A 23,318-nucleotide genomic window follows, 5' to 3' on the forward strand; every position below is an offset into this window, starting at 1 on the left:
TGTCCAACATCTTTTCTGCAGCGGTGCTGCCAGTAGTAATCATCATTAACCTGTTAATCCTACCCCCTACTTTTTCGAACATTCTGTTAAAAATCGCGCAACATTTCAGCGCCCTGCTACTCATGCCAGGAATATAGTATATGCATATGATTAGTATGTGTGGATAGAAAACACTCAGACGTTTATAAAACTGGTTAAATCACGGCTGTGACTATAACAGAACGTGCGTTTCATCGAAAAGCGCAGGAAAATCTGATCACTGAAAATGGAAATATATATCCATGCGCGACTTGAACCCATTGATAAAGGTGAACCACATTTAAATGGGGCTGAGGTTGCAATACCTACAGCTTCCACACGTTGTCTAGAGTCTTGTCACTTGCCTAGGCTTTGTTTCTTGGTCAAACAGACTCAAGGCAACGCATTTCTTCCGGTCTCCGACCGGATATTTTGATTGAGAATTACCCGGACATTATTTCAGACGGACAGCTAAAGAATATACTTCGCCTCGTGATCCATTTGATCACTTATTAACGTTTAATGATACCTAAAGTTGCATTACAAAAGTATTTCGAAGTGTTTTGTGAAAGTTTATCGTCAACTTTTTTTATTTAAAAAAAGACCCAATAGTGATTATGGGACATCTAGGAGTGCCAACAAAGAAGATGGTCAAAGGTAATGAATGTTTTATATTTTATTTGTGCGGTTTGTGTAGCGACGACTATGCTAATTATTTTGTTTACGTCCCCTGCGGGTCTTTTGGGGTGTTACATGCTATCAGATAATAGCTTCTCATGCTTCCGCCGAAAAGCAATTTAAAAATCTGACTCGTTGCCTGGATTCACAACCCGTGTAGCTTTAATTCAATACCCTGCATGTGTATTTTAATGAACGTTTGAGTTTTAACTAGTACTATTAGCATTTAGCGTAGCGCATTTGCATTTCCAGATGTCTAGATGGGACGCCTGATGTCTAGATAGGACCAAGAGGTTAAATAACATAGTAGATGCAAAGCATTTGAATATTTACATTCATGCACATTGAAATTCATTTTGAACACTTTGTGTTAGAAGCATTTAACTGCAGGGCATCCCACGTCATATGAAGGAATGTGCCTACCTTATTTAGCAGACACAGTCAACAGTTGGGAGTAGGGGCCAATTTAATCGTAAAATGTTTACTTGCTGTTAAATACAGTCTGTGAACAAACTTAAAATGCATACGTTGATGGTTGGAATTACAGGATGCCAAGGTCATATTTCTCCATATTCTGTTCCATCAGATCAGTCCTTTTTGGGAGCCCAGGTAATTGTCCTTATTGGGAGCCCAGATAATGTATTTATAAATCCCATCACTGGATGGTTCGGTACATATGAAAAGCATTTTCTCAATCACAAATATTCATACCACTTTGAACTGTCCATAAATACAGATCCCTGTAAACAGTAATGTAGTCTCAAGCGATTTATTATAGGTAGCTAGAAGGAGATCAGCGTCTTACTTTCCTGTTCTGCAGCATAAATCTGACAGACCACCTACTGTCACAGTGGAGCATCAGTGAAACATGAAAACTACTTTGAAATCCCGGCACCGGGTTTTTTTTCCTGACTGGAATAGCTGGATCAAATGTAAAACGGGAAATAGAGTTCTGATTGTGTTCTCCACTGTACAATATCGAGCATGTGAGCTCAGAGATGTGAAATTGTGCACTAAAATCAAATTATGGAATTTTCACAATGCCCTCAAATGACATCATTTCCAAGCATTCCAAAGGAGGATGTTGACTGGTTCCCTTCTTTAGTGTTATATCAAGGATACAAAATCTAACCTTACCAACATATTATTGCAGATCATTTGATGATATATTTAGCTGTTGTATAATGAAAGGTTTGGAAAAACAGCAAAAAAACTTTTAATGTCAACTTTTTAAGCCCTAGGAAAAAGCATATGTACGGTATTCCTGTAGACCACCATATTTCATATTCACATCCCTTCTCCATTAAGAGAGGGGCACACACTTAGACTGGTAACCATCTGGTTTATACTTTGTATGAGAAGCGCACCAGGTTCCTTTAAGATGAACTGAACCGATGCCATATGCTTTACTTTGCAGGTGGGAAAGAGAATAAAATGCCTATTCTCATCTCGAAGATCTTCAAAGGGTTGGCTGCTGACCAGACGGAGGCCCTGTACGTGGGTGACGCCATCCTTTCGGTCAACGGCTCTGACCTCCGGGAGGCCACACACGATGATGCCGTGCAGGCTCTAAAGAAGACGGGCAAGGAGGTCATCCTAGAGGGTAAGCACCACCAGGACATTTCTGCCAGGCCGGGGTTCCAAGAAATGTTCTAGCATGACCAAGTCGATTATCGACCAAAAGGTCGCTGGTGTAGAGGTTCAAACCCAGCATTGCATGCCATGAGGTAGATTGCTTCTCCTTCAGTGGATTAGAAGCAAGATGAACTGTGAGTAAGTGAACAGTAAGTAACTTTGGATAGAAGTAGCGAACAACTGCCAAGAAATAAAAATGTCTCACCTCGAGGAAAAGCCTCTTAGCACACTGAGATCGAGCCGGGGCTGCAGAGGGGGGGTTACAGATGTAGGATCTTCATTTGATCACCCTGTTTGTTGCAGGATGACTTGTAGTGTTACATTTTGTAGTGTATTTGAGGTTTTAAAAGGCTTCTGAAGTTTGTAAATGTCATATTTATCAACCCCTATAAAAATGTCCATGAATTATAATCCACATAATAATTCACATTTTCTGTTGCTGCAGGATTAATTTCCTGCAGCAGCAAAATGGCTCAAATTAAAATCCTACATCTGTAACAGAGTCGATCCTATTTAACCAAAAATAATGGCTGCAGCAAATCCCATCAGAACCCATCAAACGCCCCATTGAAAATAGCTCAAATGAGAACTTCTGGGCTGCCGGTTGGCACTGCAGGGGATCAATGTGGAGAAAGTCTTGGAGGTGGTCATGTAGGCTCACTGCTCTCTGTCTGTCAGCCAGGCAGCTCCAGCAGCAGGCGAAGGGAAACGGACAGTGTTGAATTGGAGACGAGGTCTTTAACTGAGATCAATAGAAGGCTTGCATGTTGTCCATCGATTGCATCACAGGTGTTCTGTGACTCCCAATATTTTATGTGCGTAATGAATGTGCACATCATTGGACCGGTCTGTTATTCTACCCTCTACAAAAGGGACTTATGCTGTGCTCTAGAAGGAAGCACAATCCGGTCTGTTATTCTACCCTCTACAAAAGGGACTTATGCTGTGCTCTAGAAGGAAGCACAATCCGGTCTGTTATTCTACCCTCTACAAAAGGGACTTATGCTGTGCTCTAGAAGGAAGCACAATCCGGTCTGTTATTCTACCCTCTACAAAAGGGACTTATGCTGTGCTCTAGAAGGAAGCACAATCCGGTCTGTTATTCTACCCTCTACAAAAGGGACTTATGCTGTGCTCTAGAAGGAAGCACATATCCACAGTGAATTTCTGTAGAATTAAGTTAGGCTGTTGACCACCAACTTCTCCAGTACTGTCCAGATGGTCCTCTGAGACATGCATACAGTAGACGGATACACAAGTTTATTAATGTGAGGCGGGTTAGCTTGCTGGCACACAACTCCACAGCGCTCCACAGCCAGCTAGGCAAGGGAAATCCCTCTAAATCCCTCTGCCCTGTCAACACCGGAGCAGAAAAGGATCAGGCAGCTCATCCAACAGACCTGTGATCCATAATGTCAGAAATCATTTCATGGGTTACTCATCCTGAGGAGTGGATTTGGCAGGAAAAAAGTTGAGAGGCTTTGGGACTTTGCTGAGGGGGAGGTTATTGAGAGGCTTCTGTTGTGTCTAGGAGTTGCTCCAACAGTTTATAAACAACCGCGCTAAGCCTGAGGTAGTTTGGTTGTCTGATCTCAAGGCAACATGGCATTGTATTCACTACTTTGTCCATAGTAACACCTGTGATAACCTTATGACTTCCAGAACTTGGAAAAGAGAAGTAGTCTCACACTGTCTCTGTGCTCCTGTCTTAGCAACTTAGTTGAAGATGTGTGAGTATTTTTCTTTATTTTCTATTAAAAATTGATTGCATTTTGAATCTTTATGTGTTGTCTTCCATTGCACACACAACATTTTTCTTGAGGCAAGTCGAAGTTCGGTAGCCAAAGTCTACGCCCCTTCATCAGTGATTGGTTAACAGTAGGGGTGGGAAATATGGACGGGATTCTTCAATGAAGTGTTTGCTGTCATTCAACGAGAAAGACGAGAGTGCAGCCAATGATGTATATAAACCCTGGATTGTTGATGTTATGTATTGAGACGCTTTGAATCCACCAGTCAGCCATGTTGGCGCTCTTCAGAAAAGCAGTCTTCCATAGGAATGAATGGAATTCTACAGTATTTTATTGAAATGTTTGAAGGAAAAAATTACATGTATTGAAGTATTTTTTGATTGTGGTGGGGACAATAACATTAGTACTTCCTAATATATATAATAATAATAATAATATATATATATATATCTACACACACACACACAGTTGAAGTCGGAAGTTTACATACACCTTAGCCAAATAGGTTTAAACTCAATTCCTGACATTTAATCCTAGTAAAAATTCCATGTTTTAGGTCAGTTAGGATGACCACTTTATTTTAATAATGTGAAATGTCAGAATAATAGTAGAGAGAATTATTTATTTCAGCTTTTATTTCTTTTATCACATTCCCAGTGGGTCAGAAGTTTACATACACTCAATATGTATTTATTAGCATTGCCTTTAAATTGTTTAACTTGGGTCAAATGTTTTGGGTAGCCTTCCAAAAGCGTCCCACAGTAAGTTGGGTGAATTTTGGCCCATTGCTCCTGACAGAGCTGGTGTAACTGAGTCAGGTTTGTAGATCTCCTTGCTCGCAGACACTTTTTTTCTAGTTCTACCCACACATTTTCTATAGGATTTGTGGGCTTTGTGATGGCCACTCCATTACCTTGACTTTGTTGTCCTTATGCCATTTTGCCACAACTTTGGAAGTATGCTTGGGGTCATTGTCCATTTGGAAGACCCATTTGCAACCAAGCTTTAACTTCCTGACTGATGACTTCAGATGTTGCTTATAATTTTATAATTAATTAATTTTGTCATTTTCATTCCTCATGATGCCATCTATTTTGTGAAGTGCAACAGTCCCTCCTGCAGCAAGCACCCCCACAACATGATGCTGCCACCCCCGTGCTTCACGGATGGGATGGTGTTTTTTGGCTTGCAAGCCTCCCTCTTTTTCCTCCAAACATGACTATGGTCATTATGGCCAAACAGTTCTATTTTTGTTTCATCAGATCAGAGGACCAGTACCATCTTTTGTCCCCATGTGCAGTTGCAAACCGTAGTCGTCTGGCAAACCGTAGTCTGGCTTTAAGGCAGTTTTTAGAGCAGTGGCTTCTTCCTTGCTGAGCGGCCTTTCAGGTTATGTCCATATAGGACTCAATTTTACTGTGGATAAAGATACTTTTGTACCTGTTTCCCCCAGCATCTTCACAGGGTCCTTTACTGTTGTTCTGGGATTGATTTGCACTTTTCTCACCAAAGTATGTTCATCTCTAGGAGACCGAACGCGTTTCCTTCCTGAGCGGTATGACGGCTGTGTGGTCCCATGGTGTTTATACTTGCATACTATTGTTTGTACAGATGAACGTGGTACCTTCAGGCATTTGGATATTACTCCCAAGCATGAAACAGACTTGTGGAGGTCTACCATTTTTTTCTGAGGTCTTGGCTGATTTCTTTTGATTTTCCCATGATGTCAAGCATAGAGGCACTGAGTTTGAAGGTATGCCTTGAAATACAGCCACAGGTACACCTCCAATTGACTCAAATTATGTCAACTAGCCTATCAGAAGCTTCTAAAGCCATGAAAGTAGATGTCCTAACTGACTTGCCAAAACTTTTGTTTGTTAACAAGATATTTGTGGAGTGGTTGAAAAAAGAGTTTTAATGACTCCAACCTAAGTGTATGTAAGCTTCCGACTTCAACTGTATACACACAGTGCATTCGGGAAATTACTCAGAAGCCTTGACTTTTTACACATTTTGTTATGTTTTGCCTCATTCTATAATTGAAAAAATATACATGTTTTGCTCTATTCATCTTTCCCTCGGTCCTGACTAGTCTCCCAGTCCATGCCGCTGAAAAACATCCCCACAATCTCATGTTGCCACCATCATACTTCACAGTCCTCCAGACGTGGCGCTTGGCATTCAGGCCAAAGATGGTCTGAGAGTCTTTAGGTGCCTTTTGGCAAACTCCAAGCGGGCTGTGACGTGCCTTTTACTGAGGAGTGTCTTCCATCTGGCCACTCTACTATAATGGCCTGATTGGTGGAGGGCTGCAGAGATGGTTGTCCTTCTGGAAGGTTCACCCACCTCCACAGAGTAACTCTGGAGCTCTGTCAGAGTAACCACTGGGCTCTTGGTCACCTCCCTGACAAAGGACCTTCTCCCACGATTGCTCAGTTTGGCCGGGAGACCAGCTCTTGGAAGAGTCTTGGTGGTTCCAAACTTCTTCCATTTAAGAATGATGGAGGCCACTGTGTTCTTAGGGACCTTCAATTCTGCAGAAATGTTTTGGTACCCTTCCTCAGATCTGTGCCTCGTCACAATCCGGTCTCTGAGCTCTACGGACAATTCCTTCGACCTCATGGCTTGGTTTTTGCACTGTCAATTGTGTGACCTTATATAGACAGGTGTGTGCCTTTCCAAATCATGTCCAATCAATTGAATTTACCACAGGTGGACTCCAATCAAGTTGTAGAAACATCTCAAGGATGATCAATGGAAATAAGATATACCTGAGCTCAATTTTCTAGTCTCAATGCAAAGGGACTGAATAATTATGTAAATAAGGTATTTCTGTTTTTTAATTTAAAAAAAATTAAAATAAACAAACAAACAACGTTTTTTTTGTCATTGTGAGGTATTGTGTGTAGATTGATGAGTTGTATTTTTTAAATTCAATTTTAGAATTGGGCTGTAACGTAACAAAATGTGGAAAAAGTCAAGGGTTCTGAATACTTTCCGAAGTGTGTGTGTGTTTTAATACAATTTACAATTATGCATTAATGTGTCTGTAATAGAATACATGTGGGAAAAACAAATGTAGACGTTTCTAAATGCTTCTCTTACAAAGTATTTGTTACAATGGTGGGGGAGTGGCAAGATGGAGGCGTGTGGTTTCAAAACAGCGCCCCCTGTCAGTCATCAAATGTACATTGTATATACAGTAGTATGTGGACACCCCTTCAAATTAGTCGTAATCTTTTAAGGGAGTGTGCGAGAGCACTCATTTGGTTTGCCTGGCCGAGTTCTAGCTTCTAGCTAGGGGCCAGCTTAAAGAGAGAGACATTCGGACATTGCAGCAGCAGGTAGGCCTATAAAATATGAGATTAGACAAATAACTAGGTAGCCAATTCAAGACACACAACATGGCCATGGCCAAAAGTATGTGATCGGCTAGGAGCAACAAAGGCTCAGCCTTGAAGTGATAGGCCACGCAAGTTCACAGAACGGGACCGTCAAGTGCTGAAGTGTGTAGCGTGTAAAAATGTCTGTCCTTGGTTACAACACTCACTACCGAGTTCCAAACTGCCTCTGGAAGCAACATCAGCACAATAACTGTTCATCGGGAGTTTCATGAAATGGGTTTCCATGGCTGAGCAGCCTAACACAAGACTAAGATCACCATGTGCAATACCAAACTTCGGCTGGAGTGGTGTAAAGCTTGCCGCCATTGGACTCTGGAGCAGTGGAAACGCGTTCTCTGGAGTGATGAATTACGCTTCACCATCTGGCAGTCTGAAGGACGAATCTGGGTTTGGTGGATGCCAGGAGAATGCTACCTGTCCGAATGCATAGTGACAACTAAAGTTTGGTGGAGGAGGAATAATGGTTTGGGGCTGTATTTCATGGTTTCGGGCTTGGCTCCTTAGTTCTAGTGAAGGGAAATTTTAACGCATACATAGACATTCTAGACAATTCCTGTTTCAGCATGACAATGCCCCCGTGCAAGGTCCGTACAGAAATGGTTTGTTGAGATTTGTGTGGAAGAACTTGACTGGCCTGCACAAAACCCTGACCTCAACTCCATTGAAAACCTTTGGGATGAATTGTAACGCCAGCTGCGAGCCAGGCCTAATTCACCCAAAATGACTTGAATGGGATTTTTGCCACAAATGCAAAAATCTTAGCATGAGGAAACAGTGCCAGGGAACTAAAGCAAAGCATGTCATACCTTGTCGATTGACTGCTTTCAGGGTAATGAAACCAATAAGTCATTTTGTAATTTGGGGGAACTATCCCTTTAAGTTACAACAGATATCCCTCGAGCCTGTGGTATGTTACTTTAGATTATTGCACTTTATGTTCATAATAATATTGAATGATAGTGCAGGGCATAATGGACATGAACATATTTAAGGAGTGTAGAGGGAAAGGCTCTTCAGTATTCCTGGCATCCCTCCAATGGAATAATCAATCTCCAACTGGGTGACACAGACACCTGAGAAGGTCAGATACATATAACAGAAAAACATCACCGCTTAAATCGTAAAACTGCAGCAGGCTTTCATTTCTTATCTGAGCTTACTGTTTGTGTGTGCGTGTGTGACACAGAGAGAGAGAGAGAGAAGAGAGAGAGAGAGAGAGAGAGAGAGAGAGAGAGAGAGAGTGAACAAGATCGAGAAGGTGGGCTGCACCTGATATGGTCATACTTTACATAATGTGTCTGTACCAGTCAAAAGTTTGGACACACTTACTCATTCAAGGCTTTTTCTTAATTTTTTGGACTATTTTCTACATTGTAGAATAATGGTGAAAACATCATTTGAAATAAATAACACATATGGAATCATGTAGTAACCAAAAAAGTGTTAAAGAATTCAAAATATATTTTAGATTCTTCAAAGTAGCCACCCTTTGCCTTGATGACTGCCAAGTGTGTGCAAAGCTTTCTCTCAACCAGCTTTTCCAACTGTCTTGAAGGAGTTCCCACATGCTGAGCACTTGTTGGCTGCTTTTCCTTCACTCTGCAGTTCAACTCATCCCAAACCATTTTAATTGGGTTGAGGTCGGGTAATTGTGTAGGCCATGTCATCTACTGCAACAATCCATCACTCTCCTTCTTGGTAAAATAGCCCTTACACAGCCTAGAGGTGTGTTTAGGGTCATTGTCCTGTTGAAAAACAAATGATAGTCCCACTAAGCGCAAACCAGATGGGATGGCGTATAGCTGCAGAATACTGTGGGAGCCATGTTGGTTAAGTGTGCCTTGAATTGTAAATAAATCACTGTCTGTGTCACCAGCAAAGCACCATCACACTTCGTCTTCCATGCTTCACGGTGGTAACCACACAAGCAGAGACCATCCGTTCACCTACTCTGCGTCTCACAAAGACACGGCGGTTGGAACCAAAAATCTCAAATTTGGACTCATCAGACCAAAGGACAAATTTCCACCTGTCTAATGTCCATTGCTCATGTTTCTTGGCTCTTCTCATTGGTGTCCTTTAGAAGTGGTTTCTTTGCGACTGCACTTGAGAAAACTTTCAAAGTTCTTGAAATGTTCCATATTGACTGACCTTCATGTCTTAAAGTAATGATGGCGTGTTGTTTCTCTTTGCTTATTTGAGCTGTTCTTGATGTAATATGGACTTGATATTTTACCAAATAGGGCTATCTTCTGTATACCACCCCTACCGTGTCACAAGACAACTGATTGGCACAAACACATTAAGAATTCCACAAATTAACTTTTAACAAGGCACACTTGTTAATTGAAATGACTACCTCATGAAGGTGGTTGAGAGAATACCAAGAGTGTGCAAAGCTGTCATCAAAGCAAAGTGTTACTACTTTGAATAATCTATTTTTTGGTTACTAAATTATTCCATGTGTTATTTCATAGTTTTGATGTCTTCACTATTATTCTACAATGTAGAAAACAGTAAAAAAATAAAGAAAAACCATTGAATGAGTAGGTTTGTGCAAACTTTTGACTGGTACTGTATATTGGATGTATATATAACATAATACAATATAGAGAATAATTCATACTGTTATATATTATAGTTTACTTTAATACTGTATAATAGCAGTTTGTCCTGTTCATTCCTCTAACCTCTGGCTTAGAGGAGAGGTACACAAAGCACTGGACCAACTTCGACCTGGTTAAGGCAACACTGCCGCTGACACATATCTCAGCCTGGACCTCATTTGGATTCTGCCCTGAGACTGCACTCATCACTGCCCCTGGCCAAACATGCAGCATTCCCACACAGTGAGAGGGAACCGGGTGGCAGCATGCTCCCCAGGGCAACCAAGCCTAACAGGGTGTCACAGAGGGTGGCTGGTTGGAGTAGAGGTGACACCATGACATGGACAGGAGAGAGAAACTGTGTGTGTGTGTGCGCCTGTGCGAGTGTGTGTGCAAGCATGTTTTTGTGTCCATGCATACATTCTGTTTGCAGCATACATGCAGCTTACATGCACGCTGTGTACATACGGTATGTGCAGTGTTTGATGTGTCTTGGGGGGGTAAGAGTACCGGCAGTGCACCATGTGCTGTGATGTGGGGCAGAATGGAAGGTCTCTAGGGAAAGGTGATGAGCAGGAAGTAGCTCTTCCTAAACCCCACCACACCAGGAATCTTTTGCTCCACTACATGTGGTATCTACATGGTCTACCGTCTGAAAAGTACACTCTACTGTATGTGCTAATGAGAGAATAGGGCTGCCTCCTTAATTGTACCCTATTCTGGTCAAAAGTAGTGTCTTATGTAGGCAATAGAATGCCATGTGGGACACAGTCTTACATGTATTCAGTAGAGACCAACAGATGGGGAAGGTTACATTGTAGCGAGAGAAAGTGTGAGAAAGTGCTGCTATTGCAGCACCGTTCCTCAACTATAAGCAAGGGTATTTTCTTAATGTCAGGCTAACTTTTGGTTGAATTTTACTGAGAGAGACTGGCCAACGGCAGTAAATCCATGGCTGAAATGTGCTGGTGCCCATTGCCAAGACATTTAACGAGGGACACTGGTCACGACTGACAGAGCGGCCCAGCCTGCCTGCCTGCACACAGAGCTAAGGGCCCTATAGTGCACTGATGCTGCAGGGTTTAGAGTAGTTACATTGTAGCCTGGTTGCCAGACTCTTATTGCCAGAGACAACTTTTTGTGGTCTTATGATGTATCGTTGTTGAATACACTACTGAGACAATCAGGTCAATGTTCAGTAGCGAGCACTGTAGCCAATCGGTTTGAAACAGACAACGAAAATAAGCATTACTGATTGGACTAGCTTTTTACCGGTTCCTCCATGTTTTAAAGCATTTTCTGGTTGTGGTGTATGTAAAAGCATGTCAGTCTCTTGTTGCTTCTTAATGTTACAGTAGATGTATTACGACTATTGATGAACATCAAATTGAAGTGCATCATTCCAAGATCAAACTTACAACTGCATTTCTCTTCTTTGTGAGCTAAGCAACCTCTTTAGTTATAGGGTTTTTCTACAGGGGATCAGTTCCTGACTTGAACTGTTTCCGTGCCATAAAAAGTCTATACAATTGAACATATACACAAAGTACCTTCAGAAAGTTTTCATACCCTTGAAGTATTCCACATTTTGTTGTCTTACAGCCTGAATTCAAAATGGATTCAATAGATTTTTTTTCTCACCCATCTACACACAATAGCCCATAAGTGAAATGTGTTTTTAGAAATGTCTGCAAATATATAAAAAATGTAATACAGAAATATCTTATTTACATGGTTATTCACACCCCTGAGTCAATACTTTGTAGAAGCACCTTTGGCAGCGATTACAGCTGGAGCTTTCCACACCTGGATTGTGCAACTTGTGCTGATCATTCTTGTAAAATTCTTCAAGCTCTGTCAAATGGGTGATTGATCATTGCTAGACAACCATTTTCAAGTCTTGCCATTTCAATTATGGCAAGAACAGCTCAAATAAGCAAAGAGAAACGACAGTCTTATCATTACTTTAAGGCATGAAGTTCAGTCAATACGGAAAATGTCAAGAACTTGGAAAGTTTCTTCAAGTGTAGTGGCAAAAACCATCAAGCGCTATGATTAAACTGGCTCTAATGAGGACAGCCACAGGAAAGGAAGACCCAGAGTTTCCTCTGATGCAGAGGATAAGTTCATTGGAGTTACCAGCCTCAGAAATTGGGGCCCAAATAAATGCTTCACGGAGTTCAAGTAACAGACACATCTCAGCATCAACTATTCAGAGGAGACTGTGTGAATCAGGCCTTCATGGTCAAATTGCTGTAAAGAAACCACTACTAAAGGACACCAATAGCAAGAAGAGACTTGCTTGGGCCAAGAAACACGAGCAATGGACATTACACCGGTGTACATTTGTCCTTTGGTCTGGAGTCCAAATTGGAGATTTTTGGTTCCAACCACCGGTGTGGGTGAACGGATGATGTGTGTGTTCCACTGTAAAGCATGGAGGAGGAGGTGCTATGGTGTGGGGTTGCTTTGCTAGTGACACTGTCTGTGTGATTTATTTAGAATTCAAGTAACACTTAACCAGCATGGCTACCACAGCATTCTGCAGCGATAGGCCATCCCATCTGGTTTGAGCTTAGTACCACTATCATTTGTTTTTCAACAGGACAATGACTCAACACACCTCCAGGTTGTGTAAGGGCTATTTTACCAAGAAGGAGAGTGATGGAGTGCTGCATCAGATTACCTGGCATCCACAAACCCCTGACCTCAACTAAATTTAGATGGTTTGGTTCAGCATATGTGGGAACTCCTTCAAGATAGTTGGAAAAGCATTCCAGGTGAAGCTGGTTGAGAGAATGCCAAGAGTGTGCAAAGCTGTGATCAAGGCAATGGGTGGCTGTTTTGAAGAATCTAAAATGTATTTTGATTTGTTGAACACTTTTTTGGTTACTCCATGATTCCATATGTGTTATTTCATAGTTTTGATATCTCCACTATTATTCTACAATGTAGAAAATAGTAAAAATAAAGAAAAGCCTTGAATGACTAAGTGTTTCTAAAAGGTATGACCGGTAGTGTTAGTCAAAACTGTAACTCGGCCACTCAGGAACATTTACTTTCTACTTGGTAAGCAACTCCAGTGTAGATTTGGCCTTGTGTTTTAGGTTATTGTCCTACTGAAAGGTGAAATCATCTCCCAGTGTCTGATGGAAAGCAGACTAAACCAGGTTTTCCTCTAGGATTTTGCCTGTGCTTAGCTCCATTCTGTTTATGTTTAATCCTGAAAAACTCCCCAGACCTTAACGATTACAAGCATACCCATAACATGATGCAGCCACCGCTATGCTTGAAAATATTGAGAGTGGTACTCAGTAATGTGTTGTACTGGATTTTCCACAAACATACCACTTTGTATTCTGGACATACAGTTCATTTATTTGCATTATTACTTTAGTGCCGTGTTGCAAACAGGATACATGTTTTGTAATATTTGTATTCTGTACAGGCTTCCTTCTTTTCACTCTGTCAATTAGGCTACTATTATGGAGTAATTACAGTGTTCTTGGTCCATCCTCAGTTTTCTCCCATCACGGCCATTAAACTGTTTTAACGTCACCATTGGCCTCATGGTGAAATCCCTGAGCGGATTCGTTTTATTTTTTCCCCATCTACCCATAGGCGCCCCTCTTTGCAAGGCATTGGAAAATCTCCCCGGTCTTTTGTGGTTGAATATCTATTTCAAATTCACTGCTCAACTGAGGGACCTTACAATTATCTATATGTGTGGGGTACTGAGATGAGGTAGTCATTCAGAAATCATGTTAAACACTATTATTGCACACGGAGTGAGTCCATACAACTTACTATGTGATTTGTTAAGCACATTTTTACTCCTAAACGTACATAACAAAGGGGTTGAATACTTATTGACTTAAAACATTTCAGCTCTTCATTTGTAAACAAAAATCTAAAACCATAATTCCACTTTGACATTATGGGGTATTGTGTGTAGGCCACTGACAAACAAATCCAAAAGGAATCTTTTTAAATTCAGGCTGTAACAATAAAATGTGGACTAAGTCAAGGGGTGGGAATCCTTTCTGAATGTCATGAAAATGTGTCAGTACTCAGGAATGTCTGAGTCGGAATTTTTAAATTTTATTTTTTATTATTTTTTTACCTCTATTTAACTAGGTCAGTTAAGAACAAATTCTTATTTTCAATGTCGGCCTAGGAACAGTGGGTTAACTGCCTGTTGGATATTGGATATTAAATAGGATATTAAAGGCGTTAATTTCTGCCTGTATTGGCTCCAGGGTTTCTTGTCAGCATTTCAAGTAAGAACTAACACCCCTTAGCTAATAGGGCTCTGAGGACAGTGTAGGGCAGGCAGTGAAATGTAGACCATTTCAGCATTACACTGACAAGGCAATGACAAGTAGCTCTGGAGCTATTACAACCACAACTCTGTGCTCCTCGAACTAATCAGGTACTTGAAAATCCCTCTGTGTTTATTTGTGTGTGTCTGTGCATGTATTTCTCAGTCTACATGACAATGATGCTAATATGTCCTGGCCGATTGTGTTTGGTCCAACGAATAATGTGCCAATAGAGTTCCCAGAGTTCTGCAGCCGCAGGCCACGCTTCCCAGAGTTCTCCAGCTGGAGCCAGAGCCAGACTTCCGTCACTGAAGCAACAGGTGATGGCGAGCAACTATGTCCACATCTCACTTCCCCTTCCCTGCATATCCCAATACCAGCCTTCCCTGCTGATCTGTAGATCGGCCAAACAAAAAAGTGCAAGGCCTTGGAATTGGGAAAGGCTAGGAAACTGGGAAGTACTGTTGGATTCGTGGTAAACTCCTCTCATCCCACAATTCCTGTTCTTTCCCATGGCCGAAGTAAGAAAAGGCGTAACTCCCCAGGACTTATGACATGAGGGGCGGCAGGGTAGCCTAGTGGTTAGAGACTTGGACTAGCAACCGGAAGGTTGCAAGTTCAAACCCCCGAGCTGACAAGGTACAAATCTGTCGTTCTGCCCCTGAACCCACTGTTCCTAGGCCGTCATTGAAAATAAGAATTTGTTCTTAACTGACTTGCCTAGATTAAATAAAGGTAAAATAAAAAATGAGCTACAGACAATATTTATGTTTTTCCTAAAGTAATTGAGCCTCCTTGTCTTGGCACAAGCAGCTGTCCTACTTCTTTTTCTCCCTTTTTAGGTTGCCAGTGAAGCTGCCAGTGAGGCAGTGCATTTGGATTAATTGGCAGTTGGGTGCCAGTTTTGTGCCCACGCAGCCTTTCCCAGTCAGCAATGTGTGAGGTAGCAGCCGGAGCTAACCTGACCCTAAAGCTCTCGTGCGGCAGGACTAGCCTTGGTAACATGTTAGCCTAGCAACTTAGCAAGGCTTGTAGCTTTACTGTAAGCTTAGTAACTGGCTGGTCCAACAGCAAGAATACATAGACATGAATTCGGTTGAGAGTTGCTAAAACCATCTTCAGAGCTGTTTCTAAAAGGGTTAAAAATATCAAATGAAATGTTACCTCCCTGGTAAGCAATGCCAAAGATGTTATTATATTATATTATATTGGCAAGACAGTTGAGTGACCGCTCTAACAATGGAAACAAATGTCCTCAAAGATGGAAGGCAGGCAGGAGGACGAAAGATCAGGTGGGACCATTCTAGCCAATGAGAGGGGCAGATACGTGTGAAATGCCATGTGTGTCCACTTTTATCAGTGCATTCATAACAATCTAAACATTACGAAACGTATGTTCGATCAAATATGCCTCACATAGCAAATTAGCAATAAAAAACAACAACATTTGTTTACCAAATTCAGCACTCATAGATTGAAAAATTCCTGACTTCATGGTCTTATTTTCGTGGACATAAACCCTCTAGTTTCACCTCTTCCTCTCTGGCAACACCACACTGATTACTGAAGAAGTTCCCTGAAGAAGGGACTGAGGTATAACATACTATCGAGAGTCAACGACCAATCCTATTCACCTAAAGCAAACTAAAATTACGCCCAACGGCTCAATGGATGCCAAATCCGCCCTCTTAAGCCCCGCCTTCCTGGCTACAATACCGGTGCTCGTATCCATTTCCTCAATTTCAGTACCGCTCTTGAGCGAACCCAAACCCCCTGACTGCGCCGGGCCAAAATATATTACACCTGGTTCCCTCCTTCAGGGAACAGTAGTTATATCAGAACCATATGTTCCGTTTCAGTAGGTAACTTGGTATAACATACTATGGGACAGACAATCACGCCCCATCTAGCACAGAGCGTACCAAACTAGGAGGCCCATGGCAGCACAAGCACACACAGGTTCTACCAATTCCAAAAAGGGGTTACAGAAGCCACCCTTTCCCCAATACTTACCCGAGAAGGCTGAACTGTCAGAACCTCATGAGGACTGAACTGTTAGAGCCCCATATAGGGAACCAGAACCTGTTGCAACTTTGCTGTGCACAATGTAACTGCAGCCCATATCCATAGAACATACGGTTCCATGAACGATGCTTACCTTGCGAGCCTGAAATGTCAGAATTCGTACAAGGAATCGCCGGTCCAAAACAACAGATCACCTGCCTTGACTTGGTAAAGTGCACACGTACACTGCATAGCATCAACCAGAGTCGATGAACCATGGCAACCCAAGGCTCTAACCCACAGGTAACTGTGGTAACCCAGAGAAATGCTGCCTATCATCAACCACGGAGCCCTACGTACATAGACCAATGCTTCGGGAATGCCAGGAATCGCACAAGGAACTGCAAGTCCAAAACAACAGGGCACCTGCTGTGACTTGATAATGTGCACTCGCGCACCAAATCAGCGACGAACCACGGCAGCCCTAGGCTCAAACCCACAGTGAAACTGTGGTAACCTGGATAAATGCACAATCTGTGCACTGCCGGATACCAAAGCAGCCCAAGGCTCAATCCCACGGTGGGGGGGGGGACTGTGGTAACCAGGATAAGGCAACCGTTGTCATTTGCTGTCATATGCCCGGGAAATAGCCTCCACAATCCAAATATGAAAGACTACCCCAAGCTGGATTAGTGAAACAGACAAAAAGCTGGTCATAAACACGGACATTCTTGTTTTTATCCATATAAGCGCGTAAAGCGTGCACCGGACACAGGCCATGAGAAAGGGAACACTTTGAAAGCCAGGGACCTGTAAAACATAGGCATAACCTTGGGAGCAAACTGCATTAGAACGTAACTTTACTTTGGAGTCGCCAGGCACAAACTCCACACAGGAAGGGTGCACTGATAGCGTGTGGAGCACCCCAACACACTTGGTGGTCACCAAGGCCATGAGCAGGACAGTCTTATAGGAAAGGACCCTCAGGTCCACAGACTCCAATGGTCCAAATGGAGGCTTCAACAAATTCTCCAGGACCAACTCCAGGTCCCAGGTTGATGCCATAGGCTTAGACACTGTTCGGAGCTGACGCCTTTCAGGAACTGCACCACCAGAGGATGAGACCCTGGAGTAGAGCCGTCACCCCTACAGAACACGGCGAAATGTGGAAAAAGAAAACCCGTACTTCAAAACCTCTTGCATAGAACATCAAAATGTCCACCAAAGAGCTCTGAAAAGGAGAAACTCCAAGCTGCCACCAACACTAAAACGCATGCCACTTATATGTATACAACCCTCTCGTAGAGGGCGCACGTGCCGACTGTATAGTGTTGGAGCCCCTGGCTATCTGTAAATTAAAATAAACAAAATGATGCCGTCTGGTTTGCTTAATATAAGGAATTTGAAATGGTTTACACTTTTACTTTTGATACTTTAGTATATTTTCGCAATTACATTTAGTAGTAACTTTCACTTTTACTTGAGTCATTTTCTATTAAGGTAGCTTTACTTTTACTCAAGTATGAGAATTGGGTACTTTTTCCACCACGTAGCAATCAGCCAGAGCTGAAACGGACGCATCAACAGAAGTGCCAGAACCACAGCTCATAGAGGTCATCAGACCCAATAACCGCAGGCACAAGCGAAAAGGCATGCTGAACTAGCCCTATGATGGTGCCCTAAAGATCCGACGGTCCAGACCACCTATGCCTAGTAGCACCCAAGCTGTTAATACTTGAATACTTGAATGTCCAACTGTCTTTCAACAGCGTACACATAAAACAACCTATGACAACACAAACCACGTTTCCATCCAACTATTTCATGAGGATGAATTAATTACCTGACGCATGAAAAAAGTCACGACCGGGCTGATGGAAACATGAAATGCCGGTACAATGCCAACAGATAAATTGTTTGTTCGACATGGGTGGGATCTTTTTGTGTCTGTAAAATGTATTATGCGAGAAATGGCGATGGAAACGCCTTTATGTGCAAATATTGATATAATAACCTTCATATCGATGTAGCCTAAACTCTGAGTCACACGATGGTATGTTGTGTGGTCCTCCTCACTACGGAAAGCATGGAGTTCATTAAGGCTAGAGATGAAATACATTATGATGAACTTCATAGGGTGGTGAATGTGCAAGGTGATGAGCTTGATGCTCCTTTCAAATAAATATTGAGGATCTTATTCTGGTGACATGATCAATGCTTGCCTGCCATTTGACAAATACAAATAATATCACTCTTATCCATAATAATCTCAATGTAGGTAGCCTACCCTAATAATCTCAATGTAGGTAGCCTACCCTAATAATCTCAATGTTGGTAGCCTACCCTAATAATCTCAATGTTGGTAGCCTACCCTAATAATCTCAATGTTGGTAGCCTACCCTAATAATCTCAATGTAGGTAGCCTACCCTAATAATCTCAATGTTGGTAGCCTACCCTAATAATCTCAATGTTGGTAGCCTACCCTAATAATCTCAATGTTGGTAGCCTACCCTAATAATCTCAATGTAGGTAGCCTACCCTAATAATCTCAATGTTGGTAGCCTACCCTAATAATCTCAATGTAGGTAGCCTACCCTAATAATCTCAATGTAGGTAGCCTACCCTAATAATCTCAATGTTGGTAGCCTACCCTAATAATCTCAATGTAGGTAGCCTACCCTAATAATCTCAATGTTGGTAGCCTACCCTAATAATCTCAATGTTGGTAGCCTACACACACTGTATCTACTAGCTTTTAGCTAGAGCACATATTGCCAAGACCAGAGTGGGTACATTCACTATATAACATAACATTTTTCAGTAGAGTTGAAAATGCAACGGAAACCCATTTAACTTGTATTTTTCATTCAGTACATGGGAATTTAACTTAAGTTATTTTATGTGCACTACTTCATCACACATGGTCTTTCATCTGCAAAAAGTCAGTTTGATGGAAAAACATCTCTGTGGGAAAGTGTGCATATTGTTTTATGCAGATTTTTAGAATATTCACATGGAAATCTATCACAAATTGGATGGAAACCTAGCTACAAAGGCTCTTTTGTTTCAAACTTGGTGAATTTAAAAGGCCTGTGAACAATGTCAGTTCGCCTAACAGGTCTGCTACAATAGACGTGTAATTTCTGCTGACCGTGAGATGCTCCTATTCATTTCTTACACTGCTCTGGTTCTATTTTCAAGATTTTGACACTTGATAATGTGGCTTGCGCTCTCTCACTGTCAAACGTTACGCTTCCAGTGTATTGTATTTGTTGTGTTTCATAAGGATCCCCATTCCAGCTCCTCTTCCTGGTGTCCAGCAACATTAAGGCATCAAATAAAACATTTTACATGACATTACATTTCATAACACTTTTCACAACTATGACTAGACATATGTTATGATCAATAATAACCTTCTCGGGAACCATTCAGCGTCTATGTATTTCTACAGCACCTTATTTCAAATGAATATTAAGTTACTCAACACAATCCTCAGCATAGAAAAATAGAATGGCTACAATAAAGAACAAAGTGCCAAAGCGCATATCTATCGCCTTATTAAAACATCCATGACAATATAATTATCACTTTCAATATAAACAAACCTCTACCTTTTATAACTGGCTCTTTATTTGTACCACATTCCATTTTAGCGCCAACTTCCAGGGTCTCAAGTCTCGACTCGTCTCTTGCCCCACGCGACTTACTTTGCTGTAAAGTGATCCAGACTTTTCTCTTAGCCACCTTTTAGTCTGATGTTTGGTTGGTTGGTTGCTATTTGCAAGGTGAGGGTCAATGCCATTTCAACTCAGTCCATAAATGAAATTGGAATTTGTCTATGTTCGCTGAGACTCTTACACAAAGTATAAGCTGTCTTGGGCAACAGGGCTTTGGTCCACTTAGAGTATACACCAGAATGTCAATTTGTAATGAGCATCTATTCATATAGGCCATATGTAGCAGAGGCTTAGTTTGGAGTCTGTTTTGGCTATAGCCACACTTTTGTATTGTTACAACACGGCCAGGAGTTGGCTAAAGTTGAAACTTAGAAGTCAATGCTGAATGAGATACACGCAGATTTACTCAGCGTTTGCACTTTGCACCACGTTTTCCCCCGGAATAAAACACCAAAACAAGCTAAAACATGAAACTGTATTCTTTCTCATAACCTTAACCTGCTTCAGAGAGTTAAAGTAATTCTTATGAAAAATAATTTGTAGAAATACATTGCATAATTCTACTAATGTTGTGCCACTGACAAAAATAACTATCTCCAAAACCTTATTGGGGTTGGGATGGCTTGGGCTTTCAACTACAGTTTGTGTTTTCCATTGACTGAACGACCGGCCCGGAGGAAAATATGTGTGTCCTATTCCCAAAGACATTCTGGCCAGGCTCAAGGGGAGATTAGTACCACAAAAGAGAACGTTTCAATTAAATCACAACTCCTCCCTGACCCTTTTTCTCTTCCAGGGCCCCTGAACCCCCACACCCACCTCCAACTAGGCAAAGCCCCCTGAAGATCAGTGCCCCTAACCGACCCCCTAAAGCCTGCCGCATGCTTCGCTTCGGCTCTATACTTTCGCTTGAAAAACGAGAAAAAAATTGGCAATAGTACTGTTTATCCATTTTGAGATGCCGTAGCCAGTATACGCTTCCACAAAATAGTCAGAATTAAAGAAATCTGTCATTAATTTTGATGTTTTTGCTGAGGAGATCTTAGTCGTGCAATTTTGCATCTAACTAAGAAAAAATTTGCACAAAAGCAATTAACTCTAGTTGAATGAGATCGACAAAGAGGCATAGACTTCGGCTTCCCGAACATCAGCTTGCTGTAGAAAAAAATGTTCGCAAACAGACGAAAAAAACCCTTGCCGAAGACCAAAACGAGCAAAAACATCACAAAATGTTGTTTTAATATATGCGCAAACTGTTTGATGGGAAGCATGCGGACATCTTAACAGAGGCCTAGTTCCCCACAATAACTCCTTAACTCTTGAGATGGGAAAACATCTTGAATGGGAAAACATGAAGTTTGTTATAAAGTTGAACATGTGCTCTTTGACAGAATGTAAACATTTTGTGAAATAGTTATTTATAAATATACCATGTACAGTGCCTTCAGAAAGTATTCTAGGATTGAGCCTTGGGGTACTCCCTTGGTGGCAGGCAGTGGCTGAGACTCCAGATTTTCTGACTTTATACACTGCACTCTTTGAGAGACAAGATATTGTTTTTGTTGTGTCTTTAGCAAACCAGGCCAAAGACACTTCAGAGACACCAACACTCCATAGCCGGCCCACAAGAATGGAATGGTCTACCGTATCAAAAGCTTTGGGCAAGTCAATAAAAATAGCAGTACAACATTGCTTAGAAACAAGGGCATTGGTGACATCACTGAGGACCTTTAAGGTTGCAGTGACACATCCATAATCTGAGCAGAAACCAGATTGCATACCAGAGAGAATACTATAGACATATTTTTTGATTAACAGGGCAAAATAGATGTCTCCCACACTACCCCCGGATCACTACTGGCTGTAAGCGAACGAGTGATGCTCCGTTTGGAGGAATACTGGCTGTATCCAAGGCGCAGTCAATCATTTACATAACAACAGAATGCAGCGCAGAACGTGACTGAGGAAAGAAGAGACAACCAACTTACTAGTTACAGCATCAGCGCGCGCTCTGGAAAGGCAGCTTGCCTGAACGATGAGATGTAATGTTAGGTGAGGAGCCTGACCACAGAGACTGAGCTGAGAAGGTGATGAAGCATACTTCATGAGCTGGAACTGAAAAACTACTGTCTTTGGAAAGTTTGAGGTGAGGGAGAAAGTGTGGTGGAACAAGTATTAGCGTTAAGTATCTTGCTAGCTGTATCAAGTTCTCTGTTAGCTAGCCAGAGAAATGTTGAGCAACATTATCCAATTTATCTGATCAAATAATTGAGTTCATGGTGTTAAAATTAGCTTGCCAATAAAGTCAGACAGCTAACATGAGCTAGCTAACGTTACAGCATCAGATGAGCTAAAGTTAGTAACCTAACCAATTCGCTATAGTATTAACGGGTATACAACTCCTTGCCGTTACACGGAACCCAAACCGGCTGTGCGAGAGCGCCATCATGCACCATCGTGCATACATTTATTTTGTCCCCCTACACCAAACGCGATCCCGACACGCAGGTTAAAATATCAAAACAAACTGAACCGATGGCATTAATTTGGGGACCGGTCGAAAAGCATTAAACATGTATGGCAATTTAGCTAGTTAGCTTGCACTTGCTAGCTAATTTGTCCTATTTAGCTAGCTTGCTGTTGCTAGCTAATTTGTCCTGGGATTTAAACATTGAGTTGTTATTTTACCTGAAATGCACAAGGTCCTCTACTCCGACAATTAATCCACATATTAAACGACCAACTGAATCGTTTCTCGTCATCTCTCCTCCTTCCATGCCTTTTCATCTTTCAACTTATATGGTGATTGGCATCTACACTTTCATAGTATTACCATGACAACCGGCAAAACATTTAGTCTTTCAATCACCCATGTGGGTATAACCAATGAGGAGATGGCACATGGGTACCTGCTTCTATAAACCAATGAGGAGATGGGAGATCCAGGACTTGCAGCGTGATCTGCGTCAGAAATAGAAATGACTTCTGTTTTAGACCTTGGCAACACACGATGTGTCCGGTCTGGTCAGCATGTTGCTCAAGTTATAATGCGTTAGTTGCTTACCCTACCCTGGCAATCTCTGTGTAATGTTAACTAGCTAACGAACTAACCACTATCTGTTAACAAATGTTTTCCTTCTACAGTATGTGGTTAATTTTCAGAATGAGAGAATTAGGTGAAAATGAGGCGTTGCTTGTTAAAGAAGTGGATTCAGGGAT

The 23,318-nt window shown here is 41.7% G+C and overlaps 1 protein-coding gene across 1 annotated transcript in view; it reads left to right on the forward strand.

Moving 5' to 3' along the window:
- LOC124026368 (alpha-1-syntrophin-like) overlaps positions 1 to 23,318 on the forward strand; it is a 68,118-nt gene that overhangs the window by 18,376 nt on the left and 26,424 nt on the right. The window contains exon 2 of the mRNA XM_046339394.1: positions 2,114 to 2,299. Coding sequence (XP_046195350.1) covers positions 2,114 to 2,299 — 186 coding nt within the window. The remainder of the gene's footprint in view (positions 1 to 2,113; positions 2,300 to 23,318) is intronic.

This window comes from Oncorhynchus gorbuscha, linkage group LG03, assembly GCF_021184085.1.
Source record: "Oncorhynchus gorbuscha isolate QuinsamMale2020 ecotype Even-year linkage group LG03, OgorEven_v1.0, whole genome shotgun sequence".
NCBI classification, from domain to species: Eukaryota; Metazoa; Chordata; class Actinopteri; order Salmoniformes; family Salmonidae; genus Oncorhynchus; species Oncorhynchus gorbuscha.